At 49.2% G+C, this 23291-nt stretch overlaps 1 protein-coding gene across 1 annotated transcript in view; it reads right to left on the bottom strand.

The window, feature by feature from the left end:
* Positions 1-23291, bottom strand: part of OTOF (otoferlin) — a 137450-nt gene that overhangs the window by 66505 nt on the left and 47654 nt on the right. Inside the window, exons 3-5 of the mRNA XM_007938881.2 lie at positions 15727-15815; positions 8100-8199; positions 6428-6609 (exon numbers count right to left, since the gene is read on the bottom strand). Of these exons, the coding sequence (XP_007937072.1) occupies positions 6428-6609; positions 8100-8199; positions 15727-15815 (371 nt within the window). The remainder of the gene's footprint in view (positions 1-6427; positions 6610-8099; positions 8200-15726; positions 15816-23291) is intronic.

The following is a 23291-nucleotide window of genomic DNA, read 5'->3' as shown; positions in this document are numbered from 1 at the left end:
GGGAAAATATCTCACCTAGGCATGGGTGGGGGTGGGGTAGGAAGGTAGAGTTTATGTACCTGACAATAAAATGTGATGATTTTTCTTTTTCCCTTTGGATTCTGCTCCAAAATTGCAGAGATGTGTTGGCTCACCCAGCAGGAAACTACTTGAGCACACAGCACACCAGGGCACAACATACACCCCACAATCTGGACACACAGCACACACCCTCTCCCACATGCCCCTCTGTCCCCTCCTCACACACTCCAGGCCTCTGGGCTGACAAAGGGACACACACAGGTCCATACTCTATAATGTGGAACTGGAGAAGGGAAAAGGACTATCTTTTTATAGAAAAAAAACTGGAGGGATTTTAGTATAATCACTATTAGTATGCTGTTGTTTTTAGCTACTGTCCAGTCAGTCCCCAACTCATGGCGACCCCATGTACAATGGCATGAAATGCTGCCTGGCCTTGCACCATCCTCATGATTGATTGTGGATCGGACCATTGTGATCCATAGGGTTTTCACTGGCTGACTTTCAGAAGCAGATCTCCAGGCCTTTCTTCCTAATCCTGTTAGTCTGGAAGTTTCACTGAAACCTGCTCAATGACATCTACTAAATTAATTGTCATTAAGTCAGTTCTGACTCATTGGTGGTCTTGTGTTTCAGGGTAGAACTGTGCTCCATAGGATTTTCTATGGCTGATTTCCAGCCCCCCCCCCCCAGAAGTAGGTCACCAGGTCTTTCTTCCTCTATTAATGTAACTTACAATAACTGATATACTACTGCTAATAAGTGCTGAGCCTGTGGTTAGAACTTTAACATGCCTGTCCTCACTTTATCCTTCATAGCATGATGTGGATCTTCTCCTGCTTTCCAAATAAGGGAGCTGAGGCTCAGAGTGCCCTCAGTCTCTCAGTGATGGGGCTGATAGGGGTGAAATTTGATGTCATGCTCAGTCCATGTGGAGCTCTGGTGGTGCAGTGTCTAAGGTATTTGCCTGATAACCAGAGGGCTGGTGGTTCAGACCCACCAGCCACTCCACAGAAGGAAGAAGGGGCAATCTACTTCTGTAAAGATTTACCACCTTGGAAATGCAAAGGGGGTCGCTATGAGTCTGAACTGACTCGATGGCAGTGAGTTTGGTTTGGTTTTTGGTTTTCAGTCCATGTTACTACATGACTTCTCCATGAAGCCCTGGGTGGACCTGAATTTTTAGCCAGAGTCCATATATGTGTTGTTGATGCCCAGTCCTGGCTGGTTAAACTCTCTCTCAGTCAGCGTTCTCTCCCTTGTGAGCACCAGTCTTTCATCTTCACTATTGCTCCACCTCTTCTTCAAGGTCCAATCCTCATCCCTCTTTGTTCACTAAAAGCCACAGGGTGGGAAGATCAACATGGAGGCCTGCTTGGGTTCTCTTGGGGTCCCCAGTCTAACTTGGGCTAAGGGTGCAGGGGCCCAACCTCAGGAGAAGCAGCTGGGTTGGGGAAGAATCTCTGCCCTAGCACTTTTTCTTCCCCCAAATCCAGCATGGTTGGTTGACCCTGGCTGCTTGGAGCTGCTTGGGGAGTTGCCACACCTTTCTCCTGGTGAAGGAAGATGTGGAAGGATTTTCTAGCTTTTCTGAGGGGCTATGGGAACTGATAAAACAGTACTCTGGTTGTGAGGCTGGGAGTACTGCACCATGAACAACACCATGCATACATGCTTATGCATCCCCCACGCCACATGCACACCTCTCAGAGCTCCCAAGCCATGCACATTTGCCCAGCTACCCTCTGACCCAAACATGGGAGGGAGGTACCTGGCTTCTGCATGGTCCCCACTGGAATGGAAAGATGGTATATATGAAAAACAGGAAAAGAGGCTCCCTGCTCTTACCCCTTCCCAGATGAGATCTAGCAGAGAGGAGCCCAGGGAGAACCCATGTACCCCCATGGACACCAGAAAGGGGAGTGGGGCAGCAAAAGGAGGTGGGAGATGGAGAGCAGGAGGGCCAGGACAGGTGGAGAAACGAGAAGGGGAGAGTTGTGGAATTGTGCTCAATTCTATAGCTCAGCTGCAAGAGTAAAGCTGAGACTCCTCCTTTGTCCTTTCTAAGACGTGGCTCTAAGGCAGCAGCAGCAAAGCCCAATGATGTGCAGCTCCCTGGTGGCTGGCAAAGTATGTGTACGCGTGCGCACGTGCGTGTGTGTGTGTGCGTGCGCCCGCGCAGGGTAGAATCTCCTCTTCAGAGAATTGGGGAGATGCATGCTGACACCCAAGCATCCAGAACCTTGATACTATGATCCTGGAAGCTGTGTGCCCATGGAGTTAGTAACTCATTTCTTCTTTACAACAACAGCCTGGGGAGATGAAGGAAGTACCAGGATAAGTGAGAACTTTATTCCTACTCCAGGGTGGCTGATAAGCTCCTGTTGTGGGCAGTGTTTGTGGCCCTTTGCCATAGGGTGGGGTGGCTAGAGCTCAGAGCAAGCTTAGTAAGAGAACCTGGACCAAAGAGGTCAGACACTGCTCAGGGTAGAAGAAGTTTGGGAAGGAGGTAACATGGAGTTTGTGAAAAGGAAGAAGGAAAGAAATGAGCATTGCTGGGCATTGTGGTAAGCCACTTAACGCTTATTACCTCATTTAATCCTAATACCCCTGTGAGGCCTCAGTGATCTCTGTCTCACAGATGGGACAGTGGGACCCAGAGAAGCTGGTATTTGAGTCCTGAATTCTCCATTGTATTCACTGCCTCCTGGCACATTTCACAACTGGAGGTATTTTGCAGACAGCTGACAGAAATACAGGCCCCTGGGTTGGGGGCAGAGGCTAGAGAAGGAGAAAGAAGGCTCAGAGTGTATGCGGAGGAAAGGGTTAACAGACCGTTAACCTAGGATTGAGTAGGAAGGTGGGGCTGGGGGGTGCCCCAGGCAGAGCTGCCAGCACCCACATTCTCTGAGGAGGAATGGGGAAGCTTTAGAGAAGGCTTGGGAGTGAGTGGCAAAAAGTAGGTGTGTCTGCAGAGGCTGGGCCATGGTTCCTTTCTGTCTGCAGCCCTCACAGGAGCTGAGGCCTTGAGGTCCACATGCATCCTATCTGGGAGCCAGCTGATCCACAGAGTGAGGACAGGATGGGTGTGAGTGAAGTCCAGAGGAAGCAGAACAAAGCAGGCTGGGGCTGGGGTGCAGAGGGCTGTGGTGGAGACAGGCACTCCCTGGAAGAAGAGGTGTGGGGTCTCCTCCCCACATTAGCCTTGTTTTGTTGTCCATAGAAGAGTCCCCACCAACTCTGCTCAGGGTCTTTTGGGCTGAAGCCATTTCTCTCCCACTCACTCCACTGAATCCCCCCCCCCCACTCCCCGCCAACGCCTAATTGGACATGGAGAAACAGATTCCCACCTAAACCCTGTGGACAAAGATGACTAGAGGAGACACTGCTGCTTGCCAGCAATAAGGTTTTTCTGCTGGCTGTGGGCTGAAGGAGAAACAAGAGGAGCATCTTGTGGATCTAGCATCTTGGTCTACAAAGGGACTGGTCCTCCCAGGAGCTGGTAGAGGGTAGGGTCAGAGACAAGAGAAGCCAGGAACCAGGGTCATAGCTTGGGGTCAGAGGCTAGGCATAGATATCCCTTCTCTCTCCCTGTCCCTTTGTTCCACTTCAGAGAATAGGCATCTTCTTGAAAAGAGGTTGGTCAAGTCCTTTCTAAAGGACTCTTTGGCCCAGAAGACAATGGCCTTCTCCCTTAGCCGGGAGCTGACTATGGTGAGACATAACCCCTAGGGCTGTGAGGTCAGTTTCCAGGTTCCCCTTGAAACTAACTTGGGAGAATCCCACATCTCCTAAATCAGCTCCACCTTCTCCTCACCAGAAAATGGTCTTGGCCTCACACATCCCACATCTTCAGAGTTTTCTCAACTCTCCTCTCATCCAGACCTGCTGGCTGCATGGCTAGGCCTGGGAAGACCATATGTGGCAACAACACCCTGACACCCACAGCCAAGGTGCTCTCAGGGCCCAAGTGCGCACACTCCCACAGCCCCTCTAATGCAGGGCAGTGGTACCTAAGTGACAGGAGCGCTGGTGATGGCCACCCTCTTTAGTTCCTGATTGCTGGGATAAAATTCTTCCTCCTGCTCCTACTTTGGGGAGTGGTCACAGGAAGGTGGAGTGGGAATGTCAGGCCCTGGCTGTAAAGAAGGGTAGGAGGAGCTTTCTGTTTCCACATTCCTGAAGTTCCAGGACCTAAGTGCTTCATCTTGCTTTATCTAGGCTGCATCCTCTCACACACCCCTTCTTCCACATCAACATCCTAACCCACTCTTGAAGAACTGAGAGAAATTGGCTCTACATTGTTTGAGCTGCAACTACTCCAGTTGTTGTTGTTGTTGTTTGCCGTCAAGTCGGCCCTGACTCATAGCGACCCCTCCTTGGGTTTCCGAGGCAGTATCACTACGGAAGTAGGATTGCCCAACCTTCCTTCCGAGGAGTGGCTGGTGGGTTTGAACCGCCAGCCTTCTGGTGAGCAGTCAAGTGCCTTAGGCACTATGCTACCAGAGCTCCCAACTACTCCAGAGAGGGTAGTTATCTTGGCTGTCAATAGCTCCCAGGAGAGGAGTTCCCCATGGATGCTACCTATTGGATCCAGAACATCTCTGGACCCCTCAGGATGTCAGAATTGGAGGGGATCCAGGATATCAACCTGCTCAGCTCATTTCTGCTGCCAACCCAGAGGGGTTAATGACTTTCCCAGTCACTCAGCTAGTTAGTGGCATAGTCAGAATAGGACTTAATAGAACTGAGGTGTCCTGATTCCAGGCTGCACACCTTCTCTGCAATTGATGGCCCTCTCATGGCTTCCAAATTGTGCTCAGAAAGTTCCTTTTAAGAGATACCTGTGGTCTCTGATACAGCCTCCTGCCAAGCTCTTTCCTATGTGGAGACAGAAGATGGGGACCAGGGGAGTGCCCATGCTGACAGAGTTGACTTCACAAATGACCAGCCAGCATCTCCTTGCTCCCAACCCAATTCATGACCCTTTGCACTGTCCAGCTACGAAGAACCTCTTTGTCACTAGCCCTTATGTGGGGCAGCACTTGGCACCTCAGTTACAATCCACTTCTCTGTGATCCCTTTGGGTCTCCCAACAACTTGGTGGAGGAGATGGAGCAGAAGGGTTCTCGTTGCTCTGGCCTCCATTTTACAGGTGAGGAGAGAAACTTAGAGAAGTTATGTGACTTGCCAAGGATCACATGGATATTAAGAGGCAGAGCTGGGACTCAGACCTGGGGCTTTCTGAGGCCAAATTACACACTTTTCCTACTCCACAGAAAGAACCCAGAGTTTAAGAAGGATAAGCTCTAAGCTGCCTTGGGCTAATGGTGCCCAACCACCATAGCTGGCTTGAAGTAGAAATTCCAGCCATATTTGCTACAGGTGACTTTTACCTTCTTGCTATTACTCTCCCCATCCAACACCTAGGGTTTCTGAAGCTAGTGTGTGTGTGTGTGTGTGTGTGTGTGTGTGTGTAGAGGAGGTGAATGAGTAAAGAAGGAACACATATTTGTCCAATAAATTATGTTAATTTAAGTACACTAATTGAGAATCTACTTTTGCAGAGCATGGACTGAATCAATTTTACTTGGCAAGGGAGAGGTAGAAGGAGATTAGAGAGAGCTTTTTCCAATGGCATCAGAAGATCCTCTTCCCTCCAAATACATCCAAGTCCTCCAAAAGTACCTGTTGACTTACCTGCAGCTTATACATTACTCCCAATGGCCTACCAACCTATGGACAGTGTTTGACTAGCATAGATTCTGTCCTATGGGCTCTAATTGCATTCCCTACCCCCTTTGCCCCCCATAGTGCATTTGGCATAAGCAGATCTGTCACCTGTGTGTGATGAGTGGGTAGAACACCTGCAGAGTATGCATTCTGAACTCTGAGGACAAGAGTGTCTGCATGCTTCCTCCTCAACAGAAAAGAGCAGGGTCCTAGCCAGGACCTTTGGCTTCACTGAGACATAAAGAGGCCTTCTTTTTCTCTTGGTTCTCCTCACTGGGCTGGCAGAAGCCAGGCTGCCTGGAGCTGGCCTCGAACTGATGGGTCTTCAACCAGAGAGGCCAGGGCCTCCTCCTGCCTTTTTCTTCCATTCCAGAAGAGACCCTTATCCCCTTGCATGAGATCTCAACCTCCTAGGACTTTGCTTCCCTCAGGGTGGGGCCAGGCCTAGCCACTTTGCCCTGCTTTGAGTCCCCCTGCTAGCTCTCCAGTGAGCTCTCGGGTGAGGGTGGGGTGGACTGCAGAGATACCTCCCGCCTCTTTATGTCTCACCAGAAACTCAGCTCTTACTCTGATACGTGCTAGGCCTAGAAGGGCCTGCGAGGGAGACTATGACCCAAGCATCCTCCATCTGTCTTTGGGGACAGTTGGCAACCAGAAGGACCCAGTCTGTTACCTTCGGAAGCTCTTCTCACCCAGCGGCCGGGAGCTGGGGCGGGAACCCGGGAGCAGCCCATCTGTCTCTTGGCTGTCCTTCTCTTCTTCTTGAAGAGACTCATCCCCTAAGAAGTCTCCATCATCCCAGGAGCCCACCATGCCATCTGTGGCCTGATATTGGATCTCCACGCACAGGCTGGTCTGGAGAGAGAGAGGCAGGGAGGTGAGCAGCTGGGATGGCTGTAACCATGGTAATCCTATACTCTCCACCACTTTGTGATGTTTGCCAAATGCCTTCATTCCCTCAGCTCATGGAAGGAAAGGTGGATATTATCTCCCCATTTTGCAGATGTGAAAAGGGAGACTCAGAAAGATTGAGTGATATGGATAGACTCACGCAGCTTAATGTGATCTGGCTCCAGATCCTGCTATACTTGGCTCTACTTCTCCCTGGTGCCCAACATGACAGGTCCTCACTGAATAGCTGAGACTGTTGCTGGGGTGGCTGCCCCCTGCTCATTTTCAATACCAGGGCTGACCTCACCTTACCTGATGGTGTTAGTTGGAAATGTGACCAGAGAGCTGAGTGGGCTCTCTAGGCACTCATGTGACACATACCCTTCCTACCGTGGAGAGGAAAAGAGATTAAATGTTGCCCTGAGTTTTCCTCTGGGAGAAGGCAGAACCCCAAACCCAAGCCCAGGCTTAGCAATTGAGAATTCTGATTGTGCTTCTTGCTCTGCTTACCTCCTCTCTGTTCCAGTTTCCTCCAGTACACAGGGAAGACTCACTTGAGTCCCTTCCTCAGCCTACTTGGGCACTGGCAGGGCTTCACAGTGGTCAGGCAGTTGCTTGCTCCTTGACCCGGAGCACACAGCTTTCACTGAGCACCAGTGCCTTCTGACTTCCCAAGACGGGTGGGTGCACAATGCACACATTATCTGAGACCTCACTGTGCTGGATGTCATGCTAAGATATTTAATGGAAACTCATTGGATCTCCTTAACACTTCCATTTACCCTACCTGACATCTCAAGGAGGTGAAGTGACTTCCCCAGAGTGTTGGAACTGAGATTTGAGCCCAGACTGCCTGACTCCAATCCCTGTGTTCTAGCCATGAAACCAGTGTGGCCCTTCTGTTGTGACCAAGTATGTGTGGTGGAAAAATGCTGGTCTGGAATTGGAAGCCCTGGGTCCTAGTCCTGGCTATGCCATTGACCAATTGTGTGATGTTGGCCAAATCCATTCCCTATCTAGGACTTTAGTGTTCCCGTCCATAAAATGGGTAGCAGAGGTGGGTGGTGGATGGGCTAGATTATCTGTCAGTCCTTTTCCTCAGCTGAAATCCTAAATCTGATTCTGGGAATCCAGAGCATGGGCTTGCTCTCTGTTGGTCCCTGCCTATTTCCCCAGTTCTTTCTCACCTCTGGTCCCTTACTCTCTATACTACATTCTTCTCATTCAGATTTCCATGTTCTTCTCCAAGTCTGCCATTTCCATTCATGCCTGTACTCTCACTGTACAAAGGGCTGGGTGGAGATCTAGGGAGATCCCCACCCCCACCTTGTCTTTCCAGCCTGAGGAGTGCTCCCCAGGCTGCCCTGTGTGTGGGTGGAAGGGAGGTGAAGTGGGCCCCCAGGTTACCCCATAATAGAAAAGTTCTGATATTCTCTGGACAAGGGCTCACCCACCTTGATTATAGCGTTGTTGTCATCCATCAGCGTGTCAGTCACTTCCACATGGTTCTCCTCCACCACCTTCTGCAGCACCATACGGAAAGTCCCGATTAGCCTGTGGACAACAGGGGTCAGGGGCAGTTTCACATGAAGAGTCCACAGTAAGGAGCAAGGCTGACATCCAAGAGGCAATGACTGGCTGGGAAGGAGAAAGGATAGCTGAAGGGAGGGAGGGCTTGCCCAGGCTGCAGGCTGGGGCTGGAGAAGGTGGCTGGTGCCAGCCAGGGCAGCACGCCCAATAGGCTGTGGGTATATGACCTCCTACAACTGCTTGTGTTGTGTGTGGGGGACCCATTTATCTGGGAAATCTCCCAGGTGGCAGTGAACTCCCTGGGTGGTATGATCACAGACTAGGGGTTTGAGATATGATGGTGGAGCCTTGTGTTCTTTGGGTATGTGGAACTGGGGTTCATCTGACCCCCTGAAGAGCAGCTGCCAGATGCCCGATGAGTAGGCTGTTGGAGAAGTGCCTGAGGCTCCTGGATATACAAGTAACTCCTCCCCCTTCCACCTCCCTAATTTTTACCAACGTCTCTACCCCTCACCAGCATCACTTATTCATTCATTCCCTGTTTACTCAGTAATGACATACATACCTTCAACCCGTAAGCTCCTTAATGGAAGGACCCATCAAGTTTCAGATTTCCCATAATCCCCAGCAGCATGGTAGGGGGAGAGGCAGTACAGTGTTATGGGAAAGAGCACAATTGTGCAGAGAGACTGAGATTTGAAACCACATCTTACTAGTGAGTTATCAGCTTCCTGGGCAACTTATTTATGCTCTTGGATTCTCAGTTTTCTCACAAGAGGAGCTAATAACATCTATTTCTTAGAGTTGAGAGAGCCTGTGTAATGTTCTTATCAGATTCCTTAGCAGGTAATCAACACTCTAGGAGCAGTACAATTGTCATGGGTTTGATGCTGGACACTATGAGCCTCTCAAGGACAGGAACCATGACTGTGCTTTCTATTTCCAACATGGGGGATCTCAATATCTACATGCTGAATTAATGAAAAACAGTAGGTGTCTAATAAGTGTTAACTGTGTTAACTTGAATCGCATTTCAACCTATGGTTTGCAGATTGAGCTCTGGGAGGAAACAGGTGCTTGAGAGATGTTCTCACTTGGTGTTTCCACATGGTGTAGATTAAAACACACACACACCATTTGTCGTTCAAGGGCAAAAGTTGAGGAAAATCCACTGAGACATATCTCAGGGATCATCTCGCACTACCCTTGAGTCATGGCAGAGAAAGGAAGGCAAGGCCAAGATTTGGGGAAGGGGCAAAACTAATGAATAGCAAATCTGGTTGAGGTGAGGTATTAGACGAAGTCTGACTTTAACAGTCATGTTTGATGTCACTACCATCTTCTGGGTCATGGAGGGTGAGCACCACTTAAAAAAAAAAAAATCCTCCCAACTGTGGGAGGGGAGGAAGGGGTACGAGAAGCCTCATTGGATGGAGATGAGGGGAAGTGGCTACTTCCCTTTGGAGTTCAGAGCTCTGTCTACCAGCTCTCTCCACTCAGCCCTCCTACAGGCAAAACTCTTCATGCCATCCCTCCACTCTAAAACCAAACCGGGCTTCCAGCATCCTCTCAAACCTACAGGTCTGGAAGCCTCCCCCTCTACCCCTGCTACACTGATATCTCCTCAGGGTGGATAGGGCAGCAGAGAGGAGAAACACCAGACTGCAGGGCAGAAGACCTGCAACCTCTCTCTGACTCTGTTTTTTTTCTTCATAACATGAGGAGGTGGGGTCTTAGTTTCTGTCCTATGCAGACATTCAAAAACAGACTGCAGTCCTGAGAGAATACACTTGCAGCTCTATTTCTCTTGGCTCTAACTTAGTGGTTCTCAAACTTCAGCGCAAACAGAATCACCTGGAGGTCTTGTTAAAACACAAATTACTGGGACCCAGCCAGTGGTGTGCTGGAAATGTTTAACAACTGCCTCTCTGGGGAAATAAAAGTCCTGATTTGTAGCTTTTGCCAATTTCCCTGGTGTAACCACTCCCACCATGGCCAATTTCAGGCTAGCAACATGAAGACACAGAACTCAGAGTTGAGAAGAGACACATACTGTCTGCTCTGGGGTGCCAGTGAGAGCCAGATCCAGCATACCACTGGCCTTACCCCCAAGGTTTCTGACTCAGTAAGTGGGGTAGGGTGTGGGAATGTGTATTTCTGACAAGTTTCCAAGTAATGCTAATGCTGGTCTGGGGAAAACCTTTGAGCACAATTTGTCTTTGTAAAATGAGAGTGGTGGGCTCTTAGCTTCTGTACTATGCAGATATTCTAACAGTGAAAGGCACTGTTCTGCTATTGCCTGACTCTTCACTTTAAGAGACTGGGTCTTTAGGCCATTTTAATCTACTAGGACCTGCCAGAATGAGCCCTTGTGGCACAGTGGTTAAAGTGCTCGGCTGCTAACAATAAGGTTGGTGGGAGAAAGATGAGGCAGTCTGCATCCATAAAGGTTACAGCTTAGGAAACCCTATGGGGCAGTTCTACCCTGTCCTATAGGGTTGCTATGAGTCGGAATCAACTCAAAGGCAACGGGTTAGGATCTGCCAAGCACCTGGTGAGTGTAGGCATGCATCATCTCTCTTGGTAAGAAGCCCCAGAACTGCAGAGCAAGGTCCCAAGATCAGTGGGGATGCTGCAATGTGACAAGACACCCCCAGGGGGCAGGATGGAGCTGTTCCCCTGCAAGTGCTTAGAGGAAAGCCTCTGGTGCCCTCTAGGCTTAACTTGCCTCAGAATCTCAGACCTTGCACTTGGGAGGGGCTGGAGATGGGAGCTCTTTTACTATTCCTTCAAGGAGGAATCCTTAAACAACTTCTTTGACACATGTTTTTAAGCTTCTGTTAGACACCCCCACTGACAGGGAATCTTCCTGTTCTAACATTACTCTCACTGCTATTCCATTCTGCAACTGCTGCAATCATACAGTATGCTGAATCGGCCTCCTGGCAGATCCCTAGCCCCTCACACACTGGTCCACGCTCTGTCTACACACTATCTACATGTCATTCCTAAAGGGAAACAGGGTAGACAGTGGAAAGAGCTGGGCTTGGAGTCAGACAGAAGTGGGTTCACCAAGCATGGTCTAAGGGGAATAGTTGTATTTCTCTGGGGTAGTTATCCAACCTCTCTCTCTGAGTCTTGCTTTTATCACCTCCCCAGAAAAGGTAAAGCCACCCCCTTCCCTGGGCAGTAGTGAGGATTAAACAAGAAAAATAAAAAAAAATCAAACTCACTGCCGTCAAATCAGATCTGACTCATAGCAACCCCTCCTTGGGTTTCTGAGGTGGTATCACTACGGAAGTAGATTGCCCAACCTTCCTTCTGAGGAGTGGCTGGTGAGTTTGAACCGCCAGCCTTCTGGTTAGCAGTCAAATGCCTTAGGCATGTGAAACTCCTCTGACACTGCTGCTCCCCGCCCCCACCCCAATACTGTGTGGGGCTTGGAGTCTGGAGGATCCACACAGGGCCTCTCTCCTTTGTAAGATGGGCTCCAAGCAGCTGACTCTCCTCCTCCCCCTAGCTCTGAGTTGCCTCACAGAGTCAGAACCTGTCTGGGGCCCAGAGGGTGGAGTTGGGAAATTGGAACTTGCAAGGTCAAAGGCATTACCATGTCAAACCCCCACCCCCCCACACCAAGAAGGGTAGCTTCTCATTATAGTTAGTTGCTGTCAGTTGGCTTTGACTCACGATGATTCCATGGCCAACAGAAATGCCCGACCCTGTGCTGTCTCCACAGTCATTGGAATATTCAAGGCAGCTGTTGCAGCCACTGTGTATTTTGAGCCCCTTCCACCTTATGTGGCTTGTCCTTCAGCACTATATCAGACAATATTCTATTATGATTCATAGGGGCTTCATTGGCTAATTTTTGGAAATAGATCACTAGGCCTTTCTTCCTAATCTATGTTAGTCTGGAAGCTCCACTGAAACCTGTCCACCATGAGTGACTCTGCTGGTATTTGAAATAGCTTCCAGCACCACAACAACATGCAAGTCACTACAATATGACAAACTAGTAGACAGTGGTGGTGGAGGAGGTAGAAGGGTAGCTTGAAGGGCTTTGACTCCCAATAGTTCCCACAAACCTTCCCCAAATAAAAATAACAAATTATTCTTTGAAATAGACGATTATCATATTTCAGTCTTATGTAAAGTATGAAGAAATGCATTTTTTAAAAGAGAACTTTGATCTTTTTGCAGATCTGTAACATACCATCTAAACAAAAACAGGTGCTTGCTATACGAATATATCTTCAAAACAATACATTGGTGCTCCTATCTGGATGCTCCCCCCTGAGCGTCTCCTCTTTAGAAATTCTCTTGGGGAAGGATCAGGTGCGGGCAGGAAAGGTCCTGGGATCTGGCCCTTGTGGAGACTCTGGAGGTGACCTCTCTCTCCCTAGTCCTCCTTTGGCTACAAGCACAGCAGGGTCGTCTGTGTTTCCTGTCATTCCTCTGGGTGGGTCGGCATGGAGGGGCTATCTAGGAGTGTGGGGCCCCAGGGGCAACCAAGGAAGGGTGGGCTCTCATGCCCCTTGGATAACTGGGTCATTTCCCTAGGAATTGGAGATGTGAGGGTGTTTTTTCTGGGATCAGGAGGTCTGGGTTCAAAACTGGCTTTTCCTGAACCTGCTGTGTATCCCCAGGCAAGACTCCTTTCCAGTCCTCAGTTTCCCTTGGTTGTTAAGTGAAGGGTCTGAGACCTAACCTCATATCCTCTGACCATCTCCTTCACCTGGCCCCCAGTTGGACTCTTCATTGCAGGTCACCTGGTCACAAAGAGGGCACTCCCCACAGAGTGCACGTCCACATGGTGGCCAGCCAGGCTGGGCAAGTAGGTAGGTAATTAGGCAGCAGGGAGGAGGCCGCAGGTGCACACAGGCCCACAAACTGACCACAATAGAGCGGCAACCAGGCACCAGGACCCTGTCAATAATTCATTGCTTTCCCCTGGGAGCTGGTGTCAAGTGCCCCAGGCCTGGTCAGGCCTCCACTACTCTCCTGGCTTCTGAATTATTCAGGGGCCCTTGGCATCTTCAGCAGCCAGGAGACTGGGCAGGTGGGCCAGGTCACCCCTGTCAAGGAACCATCCCTGCAAAGCTAGACACACAAATTCTCTGCACCCAACATCTCTTCCTCTTGGGGAAGCATATGGCTCCGGAAGGAGGGGTTGTTCACATCATTATAGAGCTAGACCTGAGGCTCTCCTGATCCCTCATCAGGACACTTTCTTCCTTCACACCATGTCTTCTCCTCCAGGCAGCCCCTAGAGCCACTGAATGAGGCGACAGTTTCCAAACTACCCTCTGTTCCTGGACAAGCCCTTCTCTCTGACATGGGTGATAATGAGATTAGGCCTATAGGTTCCATTTCTCACACTAGCCTCCTTGTTTCAGTCTCCTCAGTGTTATCAGTCATATGGCTGTGGCTCCTGCCCTCCTGTTATATTACCCTCTGCCTCCTGCCCTTGTGGGGCATTTACTTATCCACTCACTTCACAGTCTTCAGGGTCTGTTATGTGCCACACGCAGCACCAAAAAGAGGGTTTGGCTTGCTGGTTGCTATCTAAGCCCAGTGCATCCCCCAGAGAGGCTCCCTCCCAGCTCAGCTGCCCCATGAGAAGGAGGCTGGAGACTGAGCCAAGCCATAGTGACAATGGAGAGCTGTGGCTTCACAGCCCCTTTGGCCTGGTCCAGAGGGCCAGGTGGAGAAATGGAGCCCCCTCCCCCCCGCCAATGAAGCTAAGCTTTTTCTTTGGCTCTGAGAAATAGAGCACCTACTCCAGGGTGAGGAGGAAGACCTGAACCCCTCTGACTCCAATCCCTCCATGTGGGCATTTTAAAACAACTAACTGAAGGCTTAAGGAGCTCTGGTGGTGCAGTGCCTAAGGCATTTGGCTGTTAACCAGAAGGTTGCCAATTCAAACTCACCAGCCACTCCGTGGAAGGAAGATGGGGCAATCTACTTCCATAAAGATTTACTGCCTCAGAAACCCAAGGAGGGGTCACTATCAGTTGGATCCAACTCAACGAGAGTGAGTTTGTTTTTCTTTTTTTTGTGTGTATAGTGACCAGAATGAAGACAAAAACAAACCAAACTCACTGCTGTCGAGTCAGATCTGACTCATAGCAACCCCTCCTCGGGTTTCCGAGGCATTATCACTACAGAGGTAGATTGCCCACTCTTCCTTCCAAGGAGTGGCTGGTAGGCTTGAACCGCCAGCCTTCTGGTTAGCAGTCAAATACCTTAGGCACTATGCCACCAGAACTCCCTGGTCACCACCAGGTGGTGTCAAATGGTGTCTTCTCCAGCCAGCACAACAGTAGAGACCTCACCTCCTGTTCTGATCGCTCTACTTCTATTAATATGACCTAGGATTGAATCAGTTTTTCTCTTGTTTGTTGTCTCCTCCCACTGTTGAACTGAGCTTTCAGTGAGCTGTTCTCCCCATGCCTTTGTGGACATGTGGCAGTTCAGCCATGTCTCCTCTAGCTGGTATAAGAGCAATGGAGTTTTTAACCTGAGGATAGGACATTGCATTTATTATATTTAATCACCATTTCAGACTGTTAAAATCATTCTGAATTCTGCTTATCACCCAAAGAGAGGAGGGAGACTACTTTTACCGAACACCTAGCAGTAACAGAGGAAGTTCTGGTGGTGTAGTGCCTAAGGCATTTGACTGCTAACCAGAAGGCTGTTAGTTCAAATCCACCAGCCACTCCTTGGAAGGAAGACTGGACAATCTACTTCCATAGAGATACTGCCTTGGAAACCCAAGGACGGGTTGCTGTGAGTCAGATCCGACTTGACGGAGTGAGCATGGTTTGGTGTTTGGTAGCAGTAACAGTGCTCATGTGGGAGGCATACTACATTAGCAGAATGTAAGTTCTGTGAGGGCAGGCACCTCACCATCCTCTACACCTAATTTAGTGCCTGACAGACAGTAGGTACTTAGTAAAGTTATTGAATGAATGAATATCTATTTCATTTAAGTCTCACAGCTACCTTTCAAGGTAAGTACTTATTCTTTTTACATGTGAGTACATGGAACTCAGAGAAGTTATGTAAGCTGCCCAAGGTTACACAGTAGGTGACTGAGCTGGGGATCTGAAATCAGGCTTGCCTGACTTCACAGCCACTGTACCAAACAAGTGTCACAAGTTTTCCCTCAAGGCTACAGATGGTCTCTTGGAGGACATGATACCTTCAGCTTCTCTAATAGGTTACTGTCCCCCAGCCTGGTCTAAGGGAGAAGGGTAAAGAAGGAGGCAGGAAATTTTGATGGGGCTGGAAAAGAATTGGTGAACAAGGAGGGTGTGGTGTTACTGGCTGACAGTGGTTAGGGGAACTGGAGGACTCTGAGGACAGCATAAGGGAGTGGGGAGGTGATCAAAGACCAGCCCAAGACTTCTTTGGTCTTTGGAGATCAATCCAGGGCAGGCCAAGGGTTTCGGCTCCCCTTTTAAGCCCAAAGGAGAGTGAAGCCCAAGGAAAAGGCAGGCCAGAGCATCTCCAGACCCCACCTCTCCCTGCCCACCCCACACTTACTTGTTGCTGAAGACTTTGCTGTAGTTGAAGATCTGAATCTCCAGCATCTCATTGCTGTTGATGCTGCTGGCCACCGGCCACCGGAATGTCTGGGGAAAGAGGGATAACTGTGGTCTTGGGTGGAAATGACAGATGGGGGCTGTGGGGGATGGGAGGAAACTCTCTGGTAACATGTTTCCAACAGCCATGGTGGTCCCCACATCAGCCAAGCACTCTTCAGGTGCAGAGTTCTCACTTAACCCTGACAACCACCTGTAGAGTGGCTACTGTTGAGAAGTTTAATGATCTGCCCAAGGTCACAGTAAGTGGAAGAACTAGACCAAAACCACAACTTCTGACTCCTAGTCCAGTGCTAGGATCTCTGGTGGCGTAGTGCCTAAGGCATTTGACTTCCAACCAGAAGGCTGGCGGTTCAAACCCACCAGCCACTGCTTGGAAGGAAGGTTGGTCAATGTACTTCCACAGTGATACTGCCTCAGAAACCCAAGGAGGGGTCGCTATGAGTCAGATCCGACTCTATGGCAGTGAGTTTGGTTTTTTTTTTTTGTTGTTGTTGTTGTTGTTTAGTCCAGTGTTCTTCCACTGCCTCACAGCTTCTGCCCCACACCTGGGATGGCCTTTCGAGTAAGGGTGCACCCAGTGTGGTGGTCAGGGCCCAAGGCAACAGCAAGGACTGTGAGCTGTGAGCCTCTTTCTCGGTGAGTGCTGAGTAGAGTCATCAGCTTCCAGCTCTCTCTGTCAGTGTCATCCTGACCAGCCCAGGCTTGGCTGTGAATGGGAGGTGCCAGGACCCCCACCCCCAATCAAGCCAAACTACTTTTCACTCTGGCAATGTTAACTTGGGGGACAGATTTTAGTTGTTTAGTGTTATCAGGGGTCAGGCCCACAGAGAGTCCTACCAGCGTCAGACTCTGCCATGTGTAGCCATGTCCCCAACTCATCCTTTCTAAATTCACCCTTACCGTTCTATCTTGGCTTCTTTCCTAAATTCACAATAATGATGGATAGGATGTTGAGTGGGACTTTTCCTGATGCTCTAGAAGTGGCAACAAGGGTGCCAAGTACCCCATTCTCTAAAGAGAGCTGTCAATAGGCAGAGCTGGGCTTCCCTAAAGGCCTTGCTACCCACAGCCATCACCCCAGCCCTCCTTATTTGGGGAGTGTAGTAGAAGACTGGGGAAGAGAAAGAATTGCATCCAAGGTGCAGTGTTTTTGTGGCACTTTCCTGGAAGAATAGCTCATAGACATCGAGGAACCTGCAAAAGGGGAGGCTGGCATGCAAATTCCCAGGGCCATCTGCCTGGGCAGATGATCTGTCCCCTAGGCCTCTCTGGACACCTTCATGCACCAGCAGGGCAGAGAGAGAGCAGCCATGAAACAGCCTGTGTGCCATGGCTTGGTGTGGCAAGCATGTGGTCATGCTCTGTGGGCTAAGCAGGAACTGTGAATGGTAGCCAGGCTTGAGCCAGCCTGCAACCCACTCCCAAAGACTGCCTTCCAGGGATGAGGTCCTCTTCAGCTTGTATGAGGCTATGGGGCTGTTCCTCCAGTGTCAGGAGCTGAGGTAGGTCCTAAAATGATTGAGCTGGAGCCCAGTATCCCAGGTCAGAGATCTGTGCTGTGGTAGGCTGCTCAGGCCTTCTGAAGAGCCTATACAAATGTGTCATGAAAGATCAGCCTTTGTATGTACTGATGACATCAAGAACCAGGCAGAGCTCTCCAGAGAAGCTGCCACATGCACAAGGAGGGGCCACGTCCATGGCAGAGACTAGCATCACCCCCCTACCCCCCACCACTGAGCTGGTATGGGAGGAAGACTGCAAGAGCAGGTGTTCCCTCCCAATCCATGTTGTGGGCCAGGGCATGAGAGCATTGGAGGATTCCAAGTTGGGGTAGTAAAGCCTTTAGACTGGACTTTGCATAACTGAAAATGACCAGAAAGCTCTGGGTCTGCTCAAGATGTTACTGAGAGCAAGTATCAAGAAAGATACTGACAGAGCAGGTTTGTTTTATTTTTATATCCCACCAAATTCAGACTGCTCAACAGGACAGTAATAAATCATCACCATCCTAATTATTACAGTAATAGTAATAAGGTCGTTGTTGTTTCTAGCTGCCATTGACTTGGCCCTGACTCACGGCTACCCCATGCATAAGGGAATGAAAGATTGCCTGGTCCCTCGCCATTCCCCTGATCATTTGCGGATTGGACCATGGTGATCTGTAGGGTTTTCATTGGCTCATTTTTAGAAGTAGGTCACCAGGCTTTTCATCTTAGTCCATCTTCATCTGGAAGCTCTGTGGAAACCTGTTCAGCATCACAGCAACATTCAAGTTTCCACGGACAGCCGGGTGGGGGCTACGACCATTTATAGAGAACTTTTTATTATGCAGGAGTCTGAATACTTTAATGTAAGACTAATTCATCTTTGCAACAGTCTAGTGAGGCTGGTAATGTATTGTCTGTTTTATAGATAGAGAAACTAGGGCTCAGAGGAGTAACATGACCCAGGCAACTTCGTAGTTAGTGGCCCTACAGAGGCCCCTGTGAGGTGGCCTTGCAAGTTTGTGGTTTCCAAGGCTGTGCGCCCTATTTCCCAGACTGGGGACTCCTCGCAGAGCTTGAGGGCTCTAGGCTAGCCTAGATAATCACTGCCTACAGTGGGCAGGACCTGTCTCAGGGAAATGGTCTTCATGTCACCTCCTTCAGGACAGGTCAAATTCCAGGGAGGGCCCTAACCTCCAGAGGGTTCAGTTGGAGCTGCAAGTGAGGAAGGTAGAAGTGCAGGAGGAGAAGGGCTGGAGGAGGAAGGCTCTGAGCAGGGACTCAAAGAGGACTCAGAAGGAGAATGGAGGGTGAGAGGCACCTGACAGCGCAGAGACCAGCTGGCTGCCAGGCCCGCAGGCCTCATTATGCAGCTTCAACTCCTGTTGTCTGCATGTCTCTGGCAGCTCAGCAGTGTGTGTGTGTGTGTGTGTGTGTGTGTGTGTGTGTTTAAATGAAGTTGCTTTCATTGGGCTGCAGGGAAATTAAACCTGCTCAGGAAAACCCAACTCATTAGCCATGATGCTGAGGAGGGAGGGCTGGAGGATCCACCAAGACTTCTGTTTTCTTTGGGATGAAGAGGGGCAGGGGAGTCTGATCCACCCAACAGCCTGTGGGTGGGATTTGGATATTGGAAGAACAGCAGGATTAGGAGAAAAAAGAGATGACTCTGGCACCATTAGAAGGGGGCTTGGAGGAATATAGAACAGTGATGGTAATTAGGTAAGCACAACAGTGGAAGTCATCCTAAGGAAAGTATTATGCCAAGAGGAAAAGGGGCCCAAAGAAGGAAGATATTTGGGTCTTCTGCTTGCTCATGGGCAGCAGATTTACTGAGTGAGTGGGGAGCCATTTATTGGGTCCTAATGGCTGACAGGAACCAGAGGGTCATCTTGTGGGCCAGTTTGGTGAGTGGAGAGCAGGGGCCAGGGAGAAGTGGGCAGGGTGCCCCAGCAGCTCTGACAGGAGATAAGAATCCAGAGAAGTCTATTTGGATATTCGGCTTGGGGTGCATTTCAGGAATTTATCTGTGGAAGGGAACACATTGAATTTCTAGGAAGGAGGCTTGGGGGAAGGACTGTCAGTGCCAGAGCAGGGCTGATGTCTAGAGGCACTTCTGAGATCAAAGTCCTTCTCAGAGGCTTTCAGATGACAGAAAACACAATTTTCTGAGTGAGTCAGATAAACTGCTTTCATCTCTGATTTCCTCCTCCACCTTACATGTTCTTTCCTTTCCTCACTCTTCTACCACCTCCATTTTATACCCACACCATACATTTTTCCTCACGTCTCCTGTTTTATTCTACTTTCTTCTCCTCACACCCTCCATTTTATCTTACTCCAGTCTCTCTCTTTCAATGATTCTTAATCCTGACTGCAAATTACAATTGCTCAGGGAGCTTTTAAAACCCCCAAGACCTAGGATGCATTTGAGTCTGATGCAATCTGCATCTCTGGGGTGGCATCCAGCCATCAGTATGTTAAAAGCTCCCTGGTGATTCCTCTGTGTAGCCAGATTTACAGACAACTGCTCTAAGGGAGGGAGCTCTGGTAGTATAGTGGCTAAAGCACTTGACTGCTAACCAGAAGGCTGGCGGTTCAAACCCACCAGCCACTCCTCGGAAGGAAGGTTGGGCAATCCTACTTCCGTAGTGATACTGCCTCGAAAACCCAAGGAGGGGTCGCTATGAGTCGGGGCCAACTCGACAGCACATAACAACAACAACAACAACAGCTCTAAGGGAAAGGGGTTCTGGTGGTGCAGTGGTTAAAACATTTGGTTGCTCACTTGGAAGGGGACCTATGTAGGAGATCCTGGATAGAGAGGGAGAACAATGTGGAACAAAACGCAAAATCATTTGGAGAAAAAGAAAGGGGGGGGGACCAAGTTTGCTGGTCTGATAGAGGCTGGTGGAACCACTGAGACTATGGCCCCTAGCTGCCCTTCAGGTGTGGAATTGAACCTACACCTGTGGCTTTCAGTGAAACAAAAGACAGGCATATGAGTTGAACATTTACCTGAGGTAGATACACTCTTGGGAGAGAACAATCATGGGAGAAAGAAGGGCTGCTTATGCACAGGAAGACAGCTCAGGGAGCAGGAGTCCATGGAGGGATGGACACAGGGAAGAGGTAACTTGGGGAGGAAGTGGGAGGGGAGCTGTTGCATTGTGGTAAACTCTGGTCAATGTCATGAGACAAAGTGTATGTGAACTGCTGTATGGAAAGTGAATTTCTCTGTAAATTTTCACCCAAATCACAATAAAAAAAAAAAGGAAAAAAGAAAAAAAGAAGATTTACCCTCTTTAAAATTAACAAACAAACAAACATTTGGTTGCTAACCAAAAGGTAAGCAGTTCAAACCCACCAGCTGCTACGCAGGGAAAAAAAAAAAAAAAAATGAGGCAGCCTGTTTCCATATTTACAGCCTTGGGACCCTATGGGGCAGTTCTACTCTGTCCTACAGCATCACTGTGAGTTGGAATTGACTTGATGGCAGGGGGTTTGATTTTGGTTTTGGCTCTAAGGGGAAAGGGCTCTGGTGGTGCTGTGGTTAAAGCATTGGGCTGCTAACCATAAGATCAGTGGTTCATACCCACCAGCTGCTCCACAGAAAAAAGATGAGGCAGTCTGCTTCCATAAAGATTTATAGCCTTGGAAACCCTATGGGACAGTTCTACTCTGTTCTAAAGGGTTGTTGTGAGTTGGAATTGACTTGATGGCAGTAATAAGTTTTGGGGCTCTAAGGGAGGGGCCTTCCCAGTAAAAGCAAAACATCAGCACCCTCCCCCATCCCCACCTGCCACAACCTGCTCACCTCCCACCCCTGGATTTGAATAGGCAGAGACTTCACAAAGTGTACCCAGCCTCCTGGCTTGAAGGAAGTAACTTAAGAATAGGGATTTGGGGTCCAGGAGTGTCCCTTGTTGCTCCTGTTTGACCTCTTAGAAGCAGTGGCCTGTGCTTTGGTATAATTTTTTGTTTTGCATTTTCCTTGGCTATTGCCCCCATTTTCACTTCTCTTTTGTTAAAAAAATTTTAATGGATCCTCCACAGCTTCCTGAAATCAGTATCAATTCTTCATCCTGGCATCCAGAGTCCTCCTTATTGTGGCCCATGCAGCATTTCCAGCCCAGTCTCCCTGTTTCCACTGTCCTTCCTTGAGCAAACATCTAATGCGCTCTGGATCCAGCAGTGAGCAGGACGGGTAAGGACCCCTAACCCTGCCCCATCTCACACAGCCCTGATGGTCATACCCATTGGTTACTTCTGTTAGTTTTTCTTACAATTTCTAGTTTTATATTTCTTACAGAGGAGAGACTACTGTAGTATCTCTACTTTGAGTTTGAGTCAGAGACTTAAGTTTCTAACCCTGACTCCACCACCAGTTAGCTTTGTAACCAGAGGCCACTCTTGTCACCTTTCTGTGCCACAGCTTTCTCAACTGTAACATGGGCGTGACAATATCTACTTCACAGGGGTGGTGAGAGAACCAAATGATCACACAGGCAAACATGATTTTGTAAGTGATACAACGTTGCAGAGACTGGAGGCATTATTCATTTGTTTTTTTTCCTGAAGGAATTCTGTACATGTCTGTGGCTGGCACTTGTACCTCCCTGACTCTTCATCCTCCTCTCCCTCTTTCCCCATCACTTTCTGACCCCTTCTTCTGCCTCAGCCCATCCATTTCCCATTTGTCTTTTACTACTGCTTCGTGTCCTGATTTCATTTCTTTTGTCTCCCTCATTTTGGCTGTTTCTTCCTTTCTACCAGTTAAGTGATGTGAACACCCATAAGTGCAGAGAGTGCAACAAGGCTAGTTGGGGAGGTTTGTGGGGGGCTCAGGAGCCACCCCTCAGAACTCAGGGAGATGGAGGAGGGGCTGCAGCACCTCTGCGAGGCCCTGGTGCACCACACACCTTTCCTAAGGCTGTCTTCACTCAGACAGCTGCTGGCTGCTGAGACTGACAAGCCCAAGGATGACAAGTAAAAAGGCACAGTCCTGATGTTACCAAACTACATGGCAGGCCATTCATGCAAGTCCATTGAAAGTCCCAAGGTTGGCAGAGCATGGCAGACTGCTGAGCAATGACATGACTACATGTAGGGTCCAAGTGTGCCATAAGTTAGAGACTATCCCCAAAGCTGTTTCTAATATCCAGGAAGCAGACCACATCCTAGGGCAGCTACTCAGCTGCTCACAGTAGATTCCACCATGGAGTTGATTGCCAATCTCATCATGGGTAATACTACATCTAGCTGCCCGGCCACTCAACCAAGCCTAGCCAAGTTGACACCTAAACTTAACCACCACAATTTGTGATACAGCAATAGCTAACTGAGACATTGCACAGTGTTATATGTGCCTCTCTATGTGTGTCAGACTCATGTCAGGGAGGCTTGTCAGCAGTGGCAGAGCTGGGCTCCATGCCCTGGGCCTCATCTTCCTACATTCCAGCTCTCTTGTCTCCTTCTTGCTCCTGTTGGCCCCCACGAACTCCTGCAGGACAGCCTTAACTTGCTCTCAGAGCAGTTCAGAGCACAAGCAGAGCCAGCAGGCCCAGCTTTTTTCTCATTCACTGAGGTCTCCCTAATACCTGGCATAGGCCTGGCACACAGTAGGTACTCAATAAATAAGGCTCAGAAAATAAGGGTGATGGGAACATTACCTACTTGTTAGGGTTACTGTGAGGCTGATAGAACACTCAGCATAGAGCCTAGAACAGTGTAAGTGCTCAATCAGTATAGTTATTTACTCTCATAATTGCTACCATTGTCATTGTTAGCCCAGGAGCAGGACAAGGCCTGGCACCCTTTGTGATGAACATGGCAGGGACTTCAGGAGGCTTCTGGGATGGCTGGCACTTCTCCAGCTGAGGTAGCACTAGCTTGCTTCTCTTCCTGTGGCCACAACAGCTGAGGTTTGTGTCTTCTATTTTAAGAGGTATCCTGAGAATCGGTGGCCCAGAGACTAAGTCCAGGAAATCAAGCATACCATTCATCTGTTCCATCTCAG

This window comes from Orycteropus afer, unplaced genomic scaffold, assembly GCF_000298275.1.
Source record: "Orycteropus afer afer isolate SDZICR_OR568_19922 unplaced genomic scaffold, OryAfe1.0 scaffold00054, whole genome shotgun sequence".
Classification (NCBI taxonomy): Eukaryota; Metazoa; Chordata; class Mammalia; order Tubulidentata; family Orycteropodidae; genus Orycteropus; species Orycteropus afer.
This window is presented reverse-complemented; position numbering and strand designations above follow the sequence as displayed.